The 17604-nt window shown below is 37.8% G+C and overlaps 2 protein-coding genes and 1 long non-coding RNA gene across 6 annotated transcripts; all 3 read right to left on the minus strand.

Annotated features, from left to right (window-relative positions):
- Positions 1 to 1079: 1079 nt before the first annotated feature.
- On the minus strand, positions 1080 to 6905 carry LOC106567203 (uncharacterized). Its single transcript, XM_045692473.2, has 10 exons — positions 6518 to 6905; positions 6304 to 6339; positions 5732 to 6031; positions 5338 to 5631; positions 5114 to 5212; positions 4770 to 4871; positions 4635 to 4662; positions 4502 to 4542; positions 4383 to 4414; positions 1080 to 4243 (listed from the first exon to the last, which is right to left on the minus strand). The coding sequence occupies exons 1-10, from the start codon at positions 6543 to 6545 to the stop codon at positions 4082 to 4084; spliced, it is 1122 nt and encodes a 373-aa protein (XP_045548429.2). The 5' UTR covers positions 6546 to 6905; the 3' UTR covers positions 1080 to 4081.
- Positions 6906 to 8139: 1234 nt separating this feature from the next.
- LOC123739530 (uncharacterized) lies at positions 8140 to 11377 on the minus strand. 4 transcript variants are annotated; one of them, XR_006767738.2, is made up of 6 exons: positions 10869 to 11377; positions 10655 to 10690; positions 10089 to 10388; positions 9695 to 9988; positions 9471 to 9554; positions 8144 to 9143 (listed from the first exon to the last, which is right to left on the minus strand). It is a non-coding gene; the product is annotated as an uncharacterized LOC123739530 (long non-coding RNA). The 4 variants fall into 4 exon arrangements; XR_006767739.2 differs by having other exon boundaries at positions 8256 to 9143; positions 9471 to 9569; XR_014377971.1 differs by having other exon boundaries at positions 8140 to 9554.
- A 1307-nt stretch (positions 11378 to 12684) lies between these two features.
- LOC106567191 (uncharacterized) lies at positions 12685 to 15374 on the minus strand. The gene is made up of 6 exons (XM_082955382.1): positions 15241 to 15374; positions 15027 to 15062; positions 14463 to 14759; positions 14069 to 14362; positions 13845 to 13928; positions 12685 to 13517 (listed from the first exon to the last, which is right to left on the minus strand). Exons 1-6 carry the CDS (start codon positions 15266 to 15268, stop codon positions 13285 to 13287), a joined length of 972 nt encoding a protein of 323 aa, XP_082811508.1. The 5' UTR covers positions 15269 to 15374; the 3' UTR covers positions 12685 to 13284.
- Positions 15375 to 17604: the final 2230 nt, after the last annotated feature.

The following is a 17604-nucleotide window of genomic DNA, read 5'->3' on the forward strand; positions in this document are numbered from 1 at the left end:
AAAAATACACTAGGCTATACAGATAGCTGCCATCTTGGAGTCATCTAAAATCATAAATTGCATTAGAAATATTCCCTTACCTTTGATGATCTTCATCAGAAGGCACTTCCAGGAATCCCAGGTCCACAATAAATGTTCATAATTATGTCCAAATAACTCCTTGTTGTTTGTGCGTTCAGTTCAGCTACTCCAAATGTAGGAAGCGCGCGGACAATGTCACGACGAAAAGTAAAAAAAAGTTGTATTTACGTTCGTTCAAACATGTCAAACGTTGTAAAACATCAAGCCTTAGGGCCTTTAGAACGTGAAGATTCAGTAATATTTCAACCGGACGGTACCTGTGTCTTGAAAAACATTTAGGAACAGAGGATCCACCCTCGTGAATGCGCACCAATGAAGTGATGTCATTCCCTGGGTGACCAAATTCCCCACCTTCTCATTCGGTCTTTGTTCATCGTAGACGCCTCAAAAAACTTTGTAAAGACTGTTGACATCTAGTGGAAGCCTTAGGAAGTGCACAATTATTACTATGTCACTGTGTGTTCAATAGGAAATGACTTGAAGAGATCCCATGCATCCAGATTTCCACTTCCTGGTAGGATTTCTCTCAGGTTTTTGCTTGCCATATGAGTTCTGTTATACTCACAGACACCATTCAAACAGTTTTAGAAACTTCAGAGTGTTTTCTATCCAAATCTACTAATAATATGCATATCCTAGCTTCTGAGTTTGAGTAGGAGGCAGTTTAATATGGGCACATATTTTTTTCCGAAATTGTCAATACTGCCCCCTATCCTTAAAGAGCTGTAAGAAGAGCTCAACATTTATTTCCCAGCCATTGATAACCATGCAAATCACAAAAGTGCATCCCTAATGTTGAATGACAAAACAAGCAAGAGAAGGGAAGAAACGCACCTGCATCAGTTAATTGTAGGTCAAGAGAGACTACAAGAAATGTAGTTCATTGTTATTCCAAGCAAAAGTACAATTAGGGATATTGTTATGAAAGTAAATTATTTTACATTTTATTATACAGTACAATAATTATATTATTAATAATACATAACGCACAGATAAGGCACCAGCAGCACATTCATTGGATCATGGTTAAGAATTCTTTGAAGGTCCCAAACCTGCCACCTGTTATTATTATAATGCAGAGAGAGAAGTGAAACAGCATATATCCAAATGAAAGATGCTTTCGGGGTCGACTATTTTCACATGCTCTCGAAAATGTTTTTAGAAATATACACAGGAGCTGTTGGCTGTAGATAATGACTCAGGCAATGCCACAGTAGTGAGTGTGAGTGACACACTGTATTTTCTGTCTCCCCTCTCTACCTTTATGGTGAAACAATAGCTCCCACCTATGACCCTTCTGTGATGGTGCATAGTTTTCATATACACTATCATACCTGTAGCTGTCATAGGTTTGTAATGTGCTCCAATTGCAGGTTTAGATAAGACTGATCTGGCTGGGCCTATTCTGTCCTAAGATCCGTAACAAACATGTTACCTCTGTTGGGAGCACAGGGGTTATGAGAGTTATGTTCATGTAATATTTTGTTCTGGGTTTTAGACATTAGGTTGGGCCTAACCAGGAGGAACCACTTGTAGTTGCAAAAAAGTCAATTTAAAATATTATTTAAATGTTGCAATTATCATGTGGGTTTAATTTGTCTCTAGTTGAAGCTTTGCACATGAATAATTTACTTATTCATCAAGAAAGCCGTTCATTTACACATGCATCAAGTATACTTGTTCAAATGAATCACATCTTAAAACTTTTGCACATCTATTTATAGCCCAGTATGAGAATGCAATTGGTCTGAGAGGAACAGATGTTGACAGACTACAGGAGGAGGTTGGGTCCACAGAGTATCAGATATTACCAACAACGACGAGACGGCCTACAGGGAGGAGGTGAGGGTCCTTGGAGTGTGGTGTCAGGAAAATAACTTCACACTCACTGTCAACAAAACAAAGGAGATGATCGTGAACATCAGGAAACAGCAGAGAGAGCATCCCCCTATCCACATTGACGGGACAGTAATGGAGAAGGTGGAAAGTTTTAAGTTCCTCGGTGTACACATCATGGACAAACTGAAATGGTCCACCCACACAGACAGCATGGTGAAGAAGGCACAACAGCGCCTCTTAACCATCAGAATGCTGAAGAAATTTGGCTTGTCACCAAAAACACTCACAAACTTTTACAGAAGCACAATCGAGAGCATCCTGTCGGGCTGTATCATCGCCTGGTGCGGCAACTGCTCTGCCCACAATCGCAAAGCTCTCCGGAAGGTAGTGAGGTCTGCACAACGCATCACCGGGGGCAAACTACCTGCCCTCCAGGACACCTACACCACCTGATGTCACAGGAAGGCCAAAAAGATCATCAAGGACAACAACCACCCGAGTCACTGCCTGTTCACCCCGCTACCATCCAGAAGGCGAGGTCAGTACAGGTGCATCAAAGCTGACACCGAGAGACTGAAAAACAGCTTCTATCTCAAGGCCATCATATTGTTAAACAGCCATCACTAACATTGAGCGGCTGCTGCTAACATACTGACTCAAATCTCTAGCCACTTTAATAATAAAAAATTGGATGTAATAAATGTATCACTAGTCACTTTAAACAATGCCACTTTATATAATGTTTACATACCCTACATTCCTCATCTCATAGGTATATAGTGTACTCTATACCATTTACTGCATCTTGCCTATGCCGTTCGGCCATTGCTCATCCATATATTTACATGTACATATTCTTATTCATTCCTATACACTTGTGTGTAAAAGGTAGATGTTGTGAACTTGTTAGATTACTTGTTAGATATGACTGCATGGTCAGAAGTAGAAGCACAAGCATTTCGCTACACTCGCATTAACATCTGCTAACCATGTGTATGTGACCAATAACATTTGATTTGATTTGATTTGATTTGTGAATCAGGAATCAGAGAGAGGAAAAATGGAGGTAGTGTATCAACAGGTGGAAGTAAAGACAGATACTGTAATTAAACCAACATAATAACAAAACATATTTTTTTTAAACTAACGGAAGTGTAAAGTACTTAAGTAAAAAATACTTTATAGTAACACTTAAGTAGCTTTTTGGGGTATCTACACTTTACTATTTATATTTTTGACTGCTTTTACTTTTAGTTCACTACATTCTTAAGAAAATATTGTACTTTTTACTCCATACATTTTCATTGACACCCAAAAGTACTCATTACATTTTGAATGCTTAGCAGGCCAGGAAGATAGTGACATTCACAGACTTATCAACCGAACATCCCTGGTCATCCCTACTGCTTCTGATCTGGCGGACTCACTAAACTGACATGATTTGTTTGTAAATGATGGCTGAGTGTTGGAGTGTGCCCCTGGCATTCCGTAAAAAAAAGAGAAAAAAAAGAAAATGGTGGACTCTGGTTTGCTTAAAATAAGGAATTTGAAATTATTTATACTTTTATTTTTCATACTTAAGTATATTTTAAACCAAATACTTATAGACTTTTACTCAAGTAGAATTTTACTGGGTGACTTTTACTTTTACTTGGGTCATTTTCTATGAAGGTATCTTTACTTTTACTCAAGTATGACAGTTGAGTACCTTTTCCACCACTGAAAACTAATATACACCAGACAAGGTTAAAGAGAGAGATGTAGAGAGCGAGAGATCAGAAAGGGAGAGAGAGATGTGAGATGTAACAAGCAAAGTTTGACATGTGTTCTACCCTCTTGTGGATTTGAGTCTCTATTGACTCTTGTCAATGAGTGAAATAGATTGGTGAATACTGATTTGTGACTGCTGACTACATTGAGTAACTCAATTTAGAAAAATATTTATTTTATGTTTCAGATAGAGTTAATTTTTTCATTTATTTAATTTAACCTAAAATGCAAATAGTTGACACTGCTTGTTTTCAGAAATTAGTAGATATCTTTGTTGTTGTGGCAGTGTTCTTTGTGCTATGACTAAATTATGATCCAATATGAAGAAAAAAAGATAGGATTGTAACTGTAAACTATGGCAAAACATGTTATCCAGTAAATGTTTCTTCTTCTATGATTCTGCTAAGAGGGCGTACTCTCCAGCTATTTCAAACTTGATCTTGCTGCGCCCAGGTCCAACTTGGTTACCGGTAGATGTCACTGTTGCATATTGAAGACTAGCTCGGTCACTGGTATATGTCACAGTAGCGTATTGCAGACTACTGTCCTCTTCCTGTAAGAGAGAGATCAAGTCACTTTGAGCTGTGTGCACAGTAGGGTTGTCATTGGTGCTATTGGCAATATTGCTTGATATCGTAGAAGTAAAGTGCATATTAGGCTACTTCACACTGCACTGGTTCAAACCAACTCACCTCATCCCTAGACGGCTTTGTGATGACAGAATCTGTTTGAAATGAGAGAATGAGGGAAAATAAAACACTGAACAAAAGAAGATAAAGGCAGTGGTGGTTTAGTTAACTCTCATACTCACAGACACAAGGTGGGGTTTGGTCTTGCTGATCAGGTGGGCTTCTGTCGAGACAATGCAGTACAGTCAGAAAGATATAGCCGTGCATGAAGAAAGAAAGAATTATGTGAATCTAAAATGAATACACCAGTCTTACCCAGTATTTACAGGCCTGCATTGAACCCCTTCAAAAGATATATAGAGATAATTTAGCAACTTTGAGAATAACTTGAAGTAGCATTTGGAACAAAATAAGAATGTGTTATGAGTAGACCTATCTGAAAGCACGCACCACAATTGCTTTGGAGAACACACAGCACAGACCCAGCTAGCAGAACCAGGAAAAGGGAACCAGCACCCAGACTGATGATGAGGAACACTGGACCTGAAGAAACTGAATGAAGGCTCACAGTGAGTCAGTGAGTCATCTGTACAGTATAACCTGACCTTACAATGACTAGAATGTTTGTGCAAATTACCTTTACTAACAGTGACTATCGAGATACTTAACAGGTTAGAGATGTTAGAGACGTATCAAAAGCTGTACATTTAGAAGCAGAGTCATTCACTGAACTTGCAATTTGAAGTTCTTAGGACTACTAACAGTTAATCTAAAACTCAACCAATGTTACTCACCTCTTCCTTGGGCTGTGACATTGCTGCTTGTCTCCTCCTGACCAGTTATGATTAAACTGAACTCTGATGGGGAACTCGTAGCTCTTGGAGGATTTAACACTGAAATGAATAAAGCTTTGATATGTGTACAATAATAATATATTTGTCTTGCAATACAACAATAGACCAACAGAAAATTGACACATTTGAAATCACAGAAATTGATGGGCTCTAGTCTTCCTCACCATCTATGGTGATACCGAAAGGTTCACTATGCTGTGATGTCACAGTATCTTCACCCTCTACCACCAGCTCCACAGCACAGGTGATGAAGATCTCTCCAGCACCGCTCCTCTTCCTCTGCAGTTCCTCTTCTGCCACTCTCCCCACACAGACATTGTCTTTGTAGGGTTGTTTATTAAAGTGTGAGTCACCATTGTTCAGATAAAAGTAGCATGAGGTGCCAGCCTTGGCCTCACATCGAAGACCGAGGTAATTCCCAATCTTCTCCACATGAACACTGGGCTTTGCAATTGGATCTGTTTGTAAATTGTGAAAGACATTTATGAAGTCAGTTAACAAGTGGGAAGTGTACTCTGGTAAACATGTGCTTTGGAGTACTGTAAAATTGTCACTTACCACCCACATTAAGTCTTCGAGCATCACTAGGTTTTGAGGTTTTGATCGTTTTACCTTCTCTGTTCTGTTGAATTACACAGCTGAGATCTACTTCAGTCTTGTTCCACTTTTTGAACTCATTCCATAACAACTTGAACTGGCAAGCACCCTGCTTGTAATCCACTGTTCCTATAGGTTTGGGGTCATGATCTCTGTAGAAAATGCACTCTGTGCCTTCTGGTGACTCACAGCGTACTGTAACAGGTGTAGCTACATTGATGTAATCAGGGGAAAATACAATAGTGGGAGTGGGAACCGAATCTGTTTAGAGAAATAGAGAGAATCTATGAAATTGTGAGTGATAAGAATCTTGATTCAGATTGTATTTGTATGTGGAGTATCACTTCCTTGTCTCTCTATTTGCAACTAAATACATTGATTAATAAAGATATGGCACTTTTAGCATTGTGCTACTCTATATTAGTTGTGAAAAGTAGTGTACAAATCTGTCATCAAAAAATATGTTTATGCCTGAAATAAATTAATAGCTGTTGAGCTGGACAATTAATGAAGTGACATTTGGTAATATGTACCTGCACAACTTTCTTTTACCGCAACACCGGCAACATCTTCGAACAAGGTAAAAACAACTTAGTGAGACATTTTACAAGCATTACTATTAGGCATAATAAAGGCTCATACATACTTAGAACAAGTTATAAAGCATACATTATGTAACATATTACCAAAAATTAAAATCAGTGTAAAGAGATATTGATCCAAAGACCAAAATAATTGAATACTCACAAATGAGAAGAATATAAGACAAAGACATATTTTCCACTTTCTTCCGTCAGTGAAGTGAACTCCACACATAGATTGTCATGTGAGAAAACTGATGTGTGTTTGGTAGGACACAGAAAAACCTACAGAGGAGGATATGGAGACTCACGTCTGATGTTGTGACAGATCATTAGTGACGCTGAAGAAAATGTCCTTATTTTCATTGACCACTAAGGAGCTGTCCATGTGGTCCACCCTACATTAAACTTCCTGAAAATATAGGTAACTACAGCACAGCTATTTGAAATATGAGACCTCTAGTGAATAATTTATCAAATAAACTTGTTGACTTTTCAGTTACTTTAAACTATACACACACAAATAAACAAAACCAGAACTAAATACACAGTAGCTTAACAGCAACATCACCCTAACAACTGCTAGGCAGGACACAAGAGATACGGGCCATAAACGTATATTTAAGGTGACCTGACTTGACCTCAACACCCCTCTATCAGTAATCCATGGCTCTCTCCCTTCATCAATGCCTGCCACATGTAATTGCATCCCTGCACTCAACACATTCCAAGCTTAATTGCTCACACTATATAGCTTCCTCCTATAACCATTCACTTCTGGTGTAGACCCTCTAAACCTCAGCACTCCATCAGTGACATGAATAAGTATGTTTTCATATTCTCAGATCCCAACACAACACACACATTGACATGATCAAATGAGTTCAGTTACTGACCTATTGGGTTCATTTGAAGTTGGACAATTTGATGGATAGTTTCTTGTTTGAGCTTTTTCACCCCACAACTTTTATAGCTTTGTAATGGAGGTGACTAACCCTTCTCCAAATGAGGAAATGGCAGTTACCTTGATCCATGTCTGTTTAATTTACATAATACATTTTTCCAGTCAGAGTAATCACTCTGTGCCAACTAAGATATGGCTTGGATTGCATCCATAGATCATATTACTTTTGTGGATTTTTGGCTAACTTCGTTTTTTGGAAGCAAATCCAAGCATTGAAGAAATGCAAAACAGGAATCCAAATATATTTTAGTTGTTTTTTACTTCATCACCACCAATACATTTTTAAAATTTTTTGGTAAACCACAGGTGGAAAGGTTATGGATTGTTTCTCAAATAATTAAGATTTCTGTAAGAGTACTGGATAACATTGACATCAACTCCTTGTAGGACGCACCAGTTTCTTTTTAAAGGTTGGACATTTTTTTTATGTGAATCTTGCAATATATCTGGAAATTATACAACTGGCATTTTATTTATTTAAATTGTTGAATGATAGATGTTTTTCTCATCCATCTGGTTTTGAGGGCTAGGGACAGAGTGTTAGGGGACCAGTTGCAGCACAATGGCACATTGTAGCACATCTCAGACTAGATCATGACCACAATTCCATTACTGTGTCTTTCCACACCGCTTCATGTTCTCTGACAAGTCATTTCTATTGATGGAAATAGACATGAGCTTCATACAGTATGAAGATATGTATTGCAAGCCGTATGCGGTGTTGTTTGCAGGGGTGATGTTGGTGTCTTCTTCTCATCTCTAGAAATAGAAGTGTACCTGCATTATCAGTACCCTCACTGTGGTCACATCTACGTGACAAACAGACTCGACACACTCTGCTAAAGCTCAGGTACAACAGTGAACATCATGAGTCATTGGACCGCTGAAGATTGTTGAAGACCTTTGAAACTCAACAGCTGTGTAATCTAAACACAATGCTGTCTCCTCTCAGAGTGGCTCCTCAATTTCCAAATAAATTAAACATTTCCAACAAGATTTACAATATAATGTACAAGCTTTATTTCCCCTGGAAAACACAACATCCATGAGAAGAAAAAATTAAATGCTAATAAAATAGCTGTATTTTAGACATATAAACTCATTACACATGAAACACTTCGCATAATATAAAATACATTAACAAGCAATGGGGAGTAAAGAGCATTGTTCTACACACACATATTGCATCTTAGATGGGTTTTGGTCAAGACACGACAATTCACCAGTACATCAACCATATAATCGAAAAAAAATGCATGAGTAAATATTTATGAATAAATAGACCACTCTTACCTCCGTTTGACATTGCCTTGTGGATCAACTTCAGAGATAAAAGTATGATGAAAACAAATCATACCGCCAGGTTGTATAGCTAATAAAAGACATGACAAAAGCCTTCTGAACAAAAAACAGATGTAGGATCTTAATTTGAGCCAGATTGCTACAGCAGGAAAATAATCCTGCAGGAACAGGAAATGTGAATTATTATGTGGATGATAATTAATGGATATTTTTGTTGGGGTTGATACATTTCTTTTAGGAAAATCAAGTTTGAAAATTTCAACAGGGAAATTACAAACGTTAGAAGCATTTTTAATGCTCAAATGCACTGCAAGTTTGCATTTCCTGCTGTGCAGGAAAATTCTCAGAAATAAAAGAGTAATCAAATGAAGTTCCTACATCCGTTACATGTTGTGTATGAGTATGAGAAGGCATGTACCACGTCTATACCAGAGAAGACACAGAACAGATTCCATCAGCAGAATGATAACATAGACAACAGCACGAAGACTGGTATACTGGTAGAAGGGGATCTCTGAGGCGGATTCTGGAAGGGAAAGGGACATCACAATCAAAAACAGTATCTGAATAGGCACTTGCTGATGTATTTAGATAAACTGAGCTCACAATAACCATGTTTATTTAATACACCTTCTCCTTGTGTAGTTATACTACTGACTGACCTATCCTCTCCAAGTGGGATGGAACTGGTGGCTCCAGGAGGATTAACAACCAAAATAAGTAAAACAATGATATACACAGTATGTACAATAATAATATACAGTATTAGTCTTGCAATACAGTAATAGACAAACAGAGGATTGTCATAATAATATTTTCACAGTTAATCTAAAACTCAACCAATGTTACTCACCTCTTCCTTGGGCTGTGACATTGCTGCTTGTCTCCTCCTGAACAGGTTTGATTAAACTGAACTCTGATGGGGAACTAGTAGCTCCTGGAGGATTTACAACTGAAATAATTAAAACATTGATATGTGTACAATAATAATATACTAGTCTTGCACTACAACAACAACCCAACAGAAGATTGACACATTTGAAATCACAGAAATTGATGGGCTCTAGTCTTCCTCACCATCTATGGTGATACCGAGGGGTTCACTATGCTGTGATGTAACAGTATTTTCACCCTCTACCACCAGCTCCACGGCACAGGTGATGAAGATCTCTCTAGCACTGCTCCTCTTCCTCTGCAGTTCCTCTTCTGCGACTCTCCCCACAAAGACATTGCCATTGTAGGGTAGTTTTTTGAAGTGTGAGTCACCATTGTTCAGATAAAAGTAGCATGAGGTGCAAGCCTTGGCCTCACATCGAAGATTGAGGTAATTCCCAATATTCTCCACATGAACACTGGGCTTTCCAATTGGATCTGTTGGTAAATTGTGAAAGTAATTTATGAAGTCAGTTAACAAGTGGGAAGTGTACTCTGGTAAACATGTGCTTTGGAGTACTGTAAAACTGTCACTTACCACCCACTATAAGTCTTCGAGCATCACTCGGTTTTGAGGTTTTGCTCGTTTTATCTTCTCTGTTCTGTAGAATTACACAGCTGAGATCTACTTCAGTCTTGTTCCACTTTTAGAACTCATTCCATAACAAATTGAACTGGCAAGCACCCTGCTTGTAATCCAGTTTTCTTATAGGGTTGGGGTGGTGATCTCTGTAGAAAATGCACTCTGTGCCTTCTGGTGACTCACAGCGTACTGTAACAGGTGTAGCTACATTGATGTACCCAGAGGAAAATACAATAGTGGGAGTGGGAACCGAATCTGTTTAGAGAAATAGAGAGAATCTATGAAATTGTGAGTGATAAGAATCTTGGTTCAGAATGTGTTTGTATGTGGAGTATCACTTCCTTGTCTCTCTATTTGCAACTAAATACATTTCTTATTAAAGATGTGGCACTTTAAGCATTGTGCTACTCTATTGTGAAAAGTAGCGTACAAATCTGTCATCAAAAAATATGTTTATGCCTGAAATAAATCAATAGCTGTTGAGCTGGACAATTAATGAAGTGACATTTGGTAATATGTACCTGCACAACTTTCTTTTACCGCAACACCGGCAACATCTTTGAACAAGGTAAAAACAACTTAGTGAGACATTTTACAAGCCTTACTATAAGGCATAATAAAGGCTCATACATACTTAGAACAAGTTATAAAGCATACATTAAGTAACATATTACCAAAACTTAAAATCAGTGTAAAGACATATTGATCCAAAGACCAAAATAATTGAATACTCACAAATGAGAAGAATATAAGACAAAGACATATTTTCCACTTTCTTCCGTCAGTGAAGTGAACTCCACACATAGATTGTCATGTGAGAAAACTGATGTGTGCTTGGTAGAACACAGAAAACCTACAGAGGAGGATATGGAGACTCACGTCTGATGTTGTGACAGATCATTAGTGACGCTGAAGAAAATGACCTTATTTTCATTGACCACTAAGGAGCTGTCCATGTGGTCCACCCTACATTAAACTTCCTGAAAATATAGGTAACTACAGCACAGCTATTTCAAATATGAGACCTTTAGTGAATAATTGATCAAATAAACTTGTTGACTTTTCAAAGAGTAACTTTGAAATCTACACACACAAATAAACAAAACCAGAACTAAATACGCAGTAGCTTAACAGCAACATCACCCTAACAACTGCTAGGCAGGACACAAGAGATACGGGCCATAAACTTATAATTCTCCTTTAAGGTGACCTGACTTGACCTCAACACCCCTCCATCAGTAATCCACGGCTCTCTCCCTTCATCAATGTCTGCCACATGTAATTGCTTCCCTGCACTCAACACAATCCAAGCTTAATTGCTCACACTATATAGCTTCCTCCTATAACCATAAACTTCTGGTGTAGACCCTCTAAACCTCAGCACTCCATCATTGACATGAATATGTATATTTTCATATTCTCAGATCCCAACACAACACACACATTGACATGATCAAATGAGTTCAGTTACTGATCTATTGGGTTTATTTGAAGTTGGACAATTTGATGGATAGTTTCTTGTTTGAGCTTTTTCAACCCACAACTTTTATAGCTTTGTAATGGAGGTCACTAATGCTTCTCCAAATGAGGAAATGGCAGGTACCTTGATCCATGTCTGTTTAGTTTACATAATACATATTTACAGTCAGAGTAATCAGACTGTGCCAACTAAGATATGGCTTGGATTGCATCTATAGATCACATTACTTTTGTGGATTTTTGGCTAACTTCGTTTTTTGGAAGCAAATCCAAGCATTGAAGAAATGGAAAACAGGAATCCAAATATATTTTAGTTGTTTTTTATTTCATCACCACCAATAAATTGTTTCACATGTTTTGGTAAACCACAGGTGGAAAGGTTATGGATTGTTTCTCAAATAATTAAGATTTCTGTAAGAGTACTGGATAGTGCTGGATAACATTGACATCAACTCCTTGTAGGACGCACCAGTTTCTTTTTAAAGGTTGGACATTTTTTATTATGTGAATCTTGCAATATATCCAGAAATTATACAACTGGCATTTTATTTATTTAAATTGTTGAATGATAGATGTTTTTCTCATCCATCTGGTTTTGAGGGCTAGGGACAGAGTGTTAGGGGACCAGTTGCGGCACAATGGCTCATTGTAGCACATCTCAGCCTAGATCATGACCACAATTCCATTACTGTGTCTGTCCACACCTCTTCATGTTCTTTGACAGGTCATTTATATTGATGGATATAGACATGAGCTTCATACAGTATGAAGATATGTATTGCAAGCCGTATGCGGTGTTGTTTGCAGGGGCGATGTTGGTGCCTTCTCCTCATCTCTAGAAATAGAAGTGTACCTGTATGATCAGTACCCTCACTGTGGTCACATCTGCGTGACAAACAGACTCGACACACTCTGCTAAAGCTCAGGTACAACAGTGAACATCATGAGTCATTGGACCGCTGAAGATTGTTGAAGACCTTTGAAACTCAACTGCTGTGTAATCTAAACACAATGCTGTCTCCTCTCAGAGTGGCTCCTCAATTTCCAAATAAATTAAACATTTCCAACAAGATTTACAATATAATGTACAAGCTTTATTTCCCCTGGAAAACACAACATCCATGAACAGAAAAAAATGAAATGCTAATAAAATTGCTCTGTTTTAGACATATAAACTCATTACACATGAAACACTTTGCATAATATAAAATACATTAACAAACAGTGGGGAGTAAAGAGCTTTGTTCCACACACACAAATTGCATCTTAGATGGGTTTTGGTCAAGACACGACAATTCACCAGTACATCAAACAGATAATCCCCCAAAAAATGCATGAGTAAATATTTATGAATAAATAGACCACTCTTACCTCCGTTTGACATTGCCTTGCGGATTAACTTCAGAGATAAAAGTATGATGAAAACAAATCATACAGCCAGGTTGTATAGCTAATAAAAGACATGACAAAAGCCTTCTGAACAAAAAACAGATGTAGGATCTTAATTTGAGCCAGTTTGCTACAGCAGGATAATAATCCTGCAGGAACAGGAAATGTGAATTATTATGTGGATGATAATTAATGGAAATTTTTGTTGTGGTTGATACATTTGTTTTAGGGCAAATCAAGTTTGAAAATTTCAAAGCAGATATTACAAACTTTTGAAGCATTTCTAATGCTCAAATGCACTGCAAGTTTGCATTTCCTGCTGTGCAGGAACATTCTCAGAAATAAAAGAGTAATCAAATGAAGTTCCTACATCCGTTACAATTTGTGTGAGTATGAGAAGGCATGCACCACGTCTATACCAGAGAAGACACAGAACAGATTCCATCAGCAGAATGATAACATAGACAAGAGCACGAAGACTGGTGTACTGGTAGAAGGGGATCTCTGAGGCGGATTCTGGAAGGGAAAGGGACATCACTCTCAAAAACAGTATCTGAATAGGCACTTGCTGATGTACTTCAACAAACTGAGCTCACAATAACCATGTTTATTTAATACACCTTCTCCTTGTGTAGTTATACTACTGACTGACCAATCCTCTCCAAGTGGGATGTAACTGGTGGCTCCAGGAGGATTTACAACCAAAGTAAATAAAACAATGATATACACAGTATGTACAATAATAATATACAGTATTAGTCTTGCAATACAGTAATACACAGAGAGAGGATTGTCATGATAATATTTTCACAGTTAATCTAAAACTCAACCAATGTTACTCACCTCTTCCTTGGGCTGTGACATTGCTGCTTGTCTCCTCCTGAACAGGTTTGATTAAACTGAACTCTGATGGGGAACTAGTAGCTCCTGGAGGATTTAATACTGAAATTAATAAAGCTTTGATATGTCTACAATAATAATATATTAGTCTTGCAATACAACAATAGACCGATAGAAGATTGACACATTTGAAATCACAGAAATTGATGGGCTCTAGTCTTTCTCACCATCTATGGTGATACCGAGGGGTTCACTATGCTGTGATGTCACAGTATCTTCACCCTCTATCACCAGCTCCACAGCACAGGTGATGAAGATCTCTCCAGCACTGCTCCTCTTCCTCTGCAGTTCCTCTTCTGCCACTCTCCCCACACAGACATTGTCTTTGTAGGGTAGTTTTTTGAAGTGTGAGTCACCATTTTTCAGATAAAAGTAGCATGAGGTGCCAGCCTTGGCCTCACATCGAAGATTGAGGTAATTCCCAATCTTCTCCACATGAACACTGGGCTTCCCAATTGGATCTGTTTGTAAATTGTGAAAGTAATTTATCAAGTCAATTAACAAGTGGGAAGTGAACTCTGGTAAACATGTGCTTTGGAGTACTGTAAAACTGACACTTACCACTCAGTATAAGTCTTCGAGCATCACTAGGTTCTGAGGTTTTAATCAATTTATCTCTGTTCTGTAGAATTACACAGCTGAGATCTACTTCAGTCTTGTTCCACTTTTTGAACTCATTCCACAACAACTTGAACTGACAAGCACCCTGCTTGTAATCCAGTTTTCTTATAGGTTTGGGGTCATGATCTCTGTAGAAAATGCACTCTGTGCCTTTTGGTGACTCACAGCGTACTGTAACAGGTGTAGCTACATTGATGTACCCAGAGGAAAATACAATAGTGGGAGTGGGAACCGAATCTGTTTAGAGAAATAGAGAGAATCTATGAAATTGTGAGTGATAAGAATCTTGGTTCAGAATGTGTTTGTATGTGGAGTATCACTTCCTTGTCTCTCTATTTGCAACTAAAAACATTTGTTATTAAAGATGTGGCACTTTAAGCATTGTGCTACTCTATTGTGAAAAGTAGCGTACAAATCTGTCATCAAAAAAATACTTTTATGCCTGAAATAAATCAATAGCTGTTGAGCTGGACAATTAATGAAGTGACATTTGGTAATATGTACCTGCACAACTTTCTTTTACCGCAACACCGGCAACATCTTTGAACAAGGTAAAAACAACTTAGTGAGACATTTTACAAGCCTTACTATAAGGCATAATAAAGGCTCATACATACTTAGAACAAGTTATAAAGCATACATTATGTAACATATTACCAAAAATTAAAATCAGTGTAAAGAGATATTGATCCAAAGACTAAAATAATTGAATACTCACAAATGAGAAGAATATCAGACAAAGACATATTTTCCACTTTCTTCCGTCAGTGAAGTGAACTCCACACATAGATTGTCATGTGAGAAAACTGATGTGTGCTTGGTAGGACACAGAAAACCTACAGAGGAGGAAATGGAGACTCACGTCTGATGTTGTGACAGATCATTAGTGACGCTGAAGAAAATGACCTTATTTTCATTGACCACTAAGGAGCTGTCCATGTGGTCCACCCTACATTAAACTTCCTGAAAATATAGGTAACTACAGCACAGCTATTTCAAAGATGAGAAATCTTGTGATTAATCGATCAAATAAAGTTGTTGACTTTTCAGTTACTTTAAACTATACACACACAAATAAACAAAACCAAAACTAAATATGCAGTAGCTTAACAGCAACATCACCCTAACAACTGCTAGGCAGGACACAAGAGATACGGGCCATAAACTTATAATTCTCCTTTAAGGTGACCTGACTTGACCTCAACACCCCTCCATCAGTAATCCATGGCTCTCTCCCTTCATCAATGCCTACCACATGTAATTGCTTCCCTGCACTCAACACATTCCAAGCTTAATTGCTCACACTATATTGCTTCCTCCTATAACCATTCACTTCTGGTGTAGACCCTCTAAAGTCTCAGCACTCCATCAGTGACATGAATATGTATATTTTCATTTTCTCAGAATCCAACACAACACACACATTGACATGATCAAATGAGTTCAGTTACTGATCTATTGGGTTTATTTGAAGTTGGACAATTTGATGGATAGTTTCTTGTTTGAGCTTTTTCACCCCACGACTTTTATAGCTTTGTAATGGAGGTGACTAATGCTTCTCCAAATGAGGAAATGGCAGATACCTTGATCCATGTCTGTTTAGTTTACATAATAAATATTTCCAGTCAGAGTAATCAGTCTGTGCCAACTAAGTTATGGCTTGGATTGCATCCATAGATCATATTACTTTTGTGGATTTTTGGCTAACTTCGTTTTTTAGAAGCAAATCCAATCATTGAAGAAATGAAAAACAGGAATCCAAATATATTTTAGTTGTTTTTTATTTCATCACCACCAATAAATTCTTTCACATGTTTTGGTAAACCACAGGAGGAAAGGTTAGGGATTGTTCATCAAACAATGCCTTCTGGTAACTCACAGTGTACTGTAACAGGCGGAGTAGCTACACTGATGTGCCCAGGGGATAATACAATGGATAGAGTGGGATCAGAATCTGATTAGAGCGAAAGAGAATCTATGAAACCTTGAATTGTTCCTTGATTTAGAAGGTGTTTGGCATGTGGAGTATCACTTCCATATTTCTCTATTTGCAACTATAAAACATTATTATTCAAGTCATAATTCTTAACTGACTCCATAGCTGTACAAAATTTCTGTTGACAAGAAAGGCTTTTGTGCCTCAAAGACACTGATTATATTTAATGGCTGACATTGAGCTGGACAATCATAAGGAGTGGCATTCTGTAATTCATACATACCTGCACAACCTTCTATTTCTGCAGCACTAGCCACATCTGTAAAACCAAATAAGGTGTTTCAGTCTAACATATGGAATGGGCTACTTACAATATCTGATTAAATAGATCATTGATCAAAAATAAAAGTAATAATTGAAAACTCACAAATGAACAGAAGATAAGATCATATTTTCCACTTTCTTCCTTCAATAAAAAGGTGAACACATAGATTATAATGTGTAAAAAAGTATGTGTGCTTAGGACACAGAGCAACCTAGAAAGCAGGATAGGGAGACTCAGAAGTGAGGTTGTGACAGATCACTAGTGACGTTGAATAAATGTACCTTATTTGACTGACCACTAAAGGACTGTCCCTGATGTGCACCTCAATTGATTTTAGTGAAAATATAGATAACTAGAGCACAACAATTTCAAATGTGAGAACCCACGTGATTAAGATTTAATTGCTTGCCATTAAAGTTGACTTTTCAAACAAGACAGTAACTGTGTGCACCTTGCACATACAGTTCACATACACAAACAAAAGAGTAACCTAAATATACATTTTCATCATACACTCTTATCCAGAGCAACTTAAAGACTTACTGTGAGTGCATACATTTTCATTCATACTTGTCCCCCATGGGAATCAAACCCACAAACCTGGTGTTGCAAGTGCCATGCTCTACCAACTGAGCCACATAACAGAGACATGATCAAAAATAGTTTAGTCACTGATTTATTTGGTTTTATTAGTAGTCGGATGTAATAGATATTTTCTGTTTAAGCACCTAACTTCTCCCCAGCCATGTTACGGACTCGGGAGAGGCGAAGGTCGAGAGCCATGCGTCCTTCGAAACACGACCCTGCCAAGCCGCACTGCT

The sequence above is a fragment of the Salmo salar genome, chromosome 01 (genome assembly GCF_965601325.2).
Source record: "Salmo salar chromosome 01, fSalSal1, whole genome shotgun sequence".
NCBI classification, from domain to species: domain Eukaryota; kingdom Metazoa; phylum Chordata; class Actinopteri; order Salmoniformes; family Salmonidae; genus Salmo; species Salmo salar.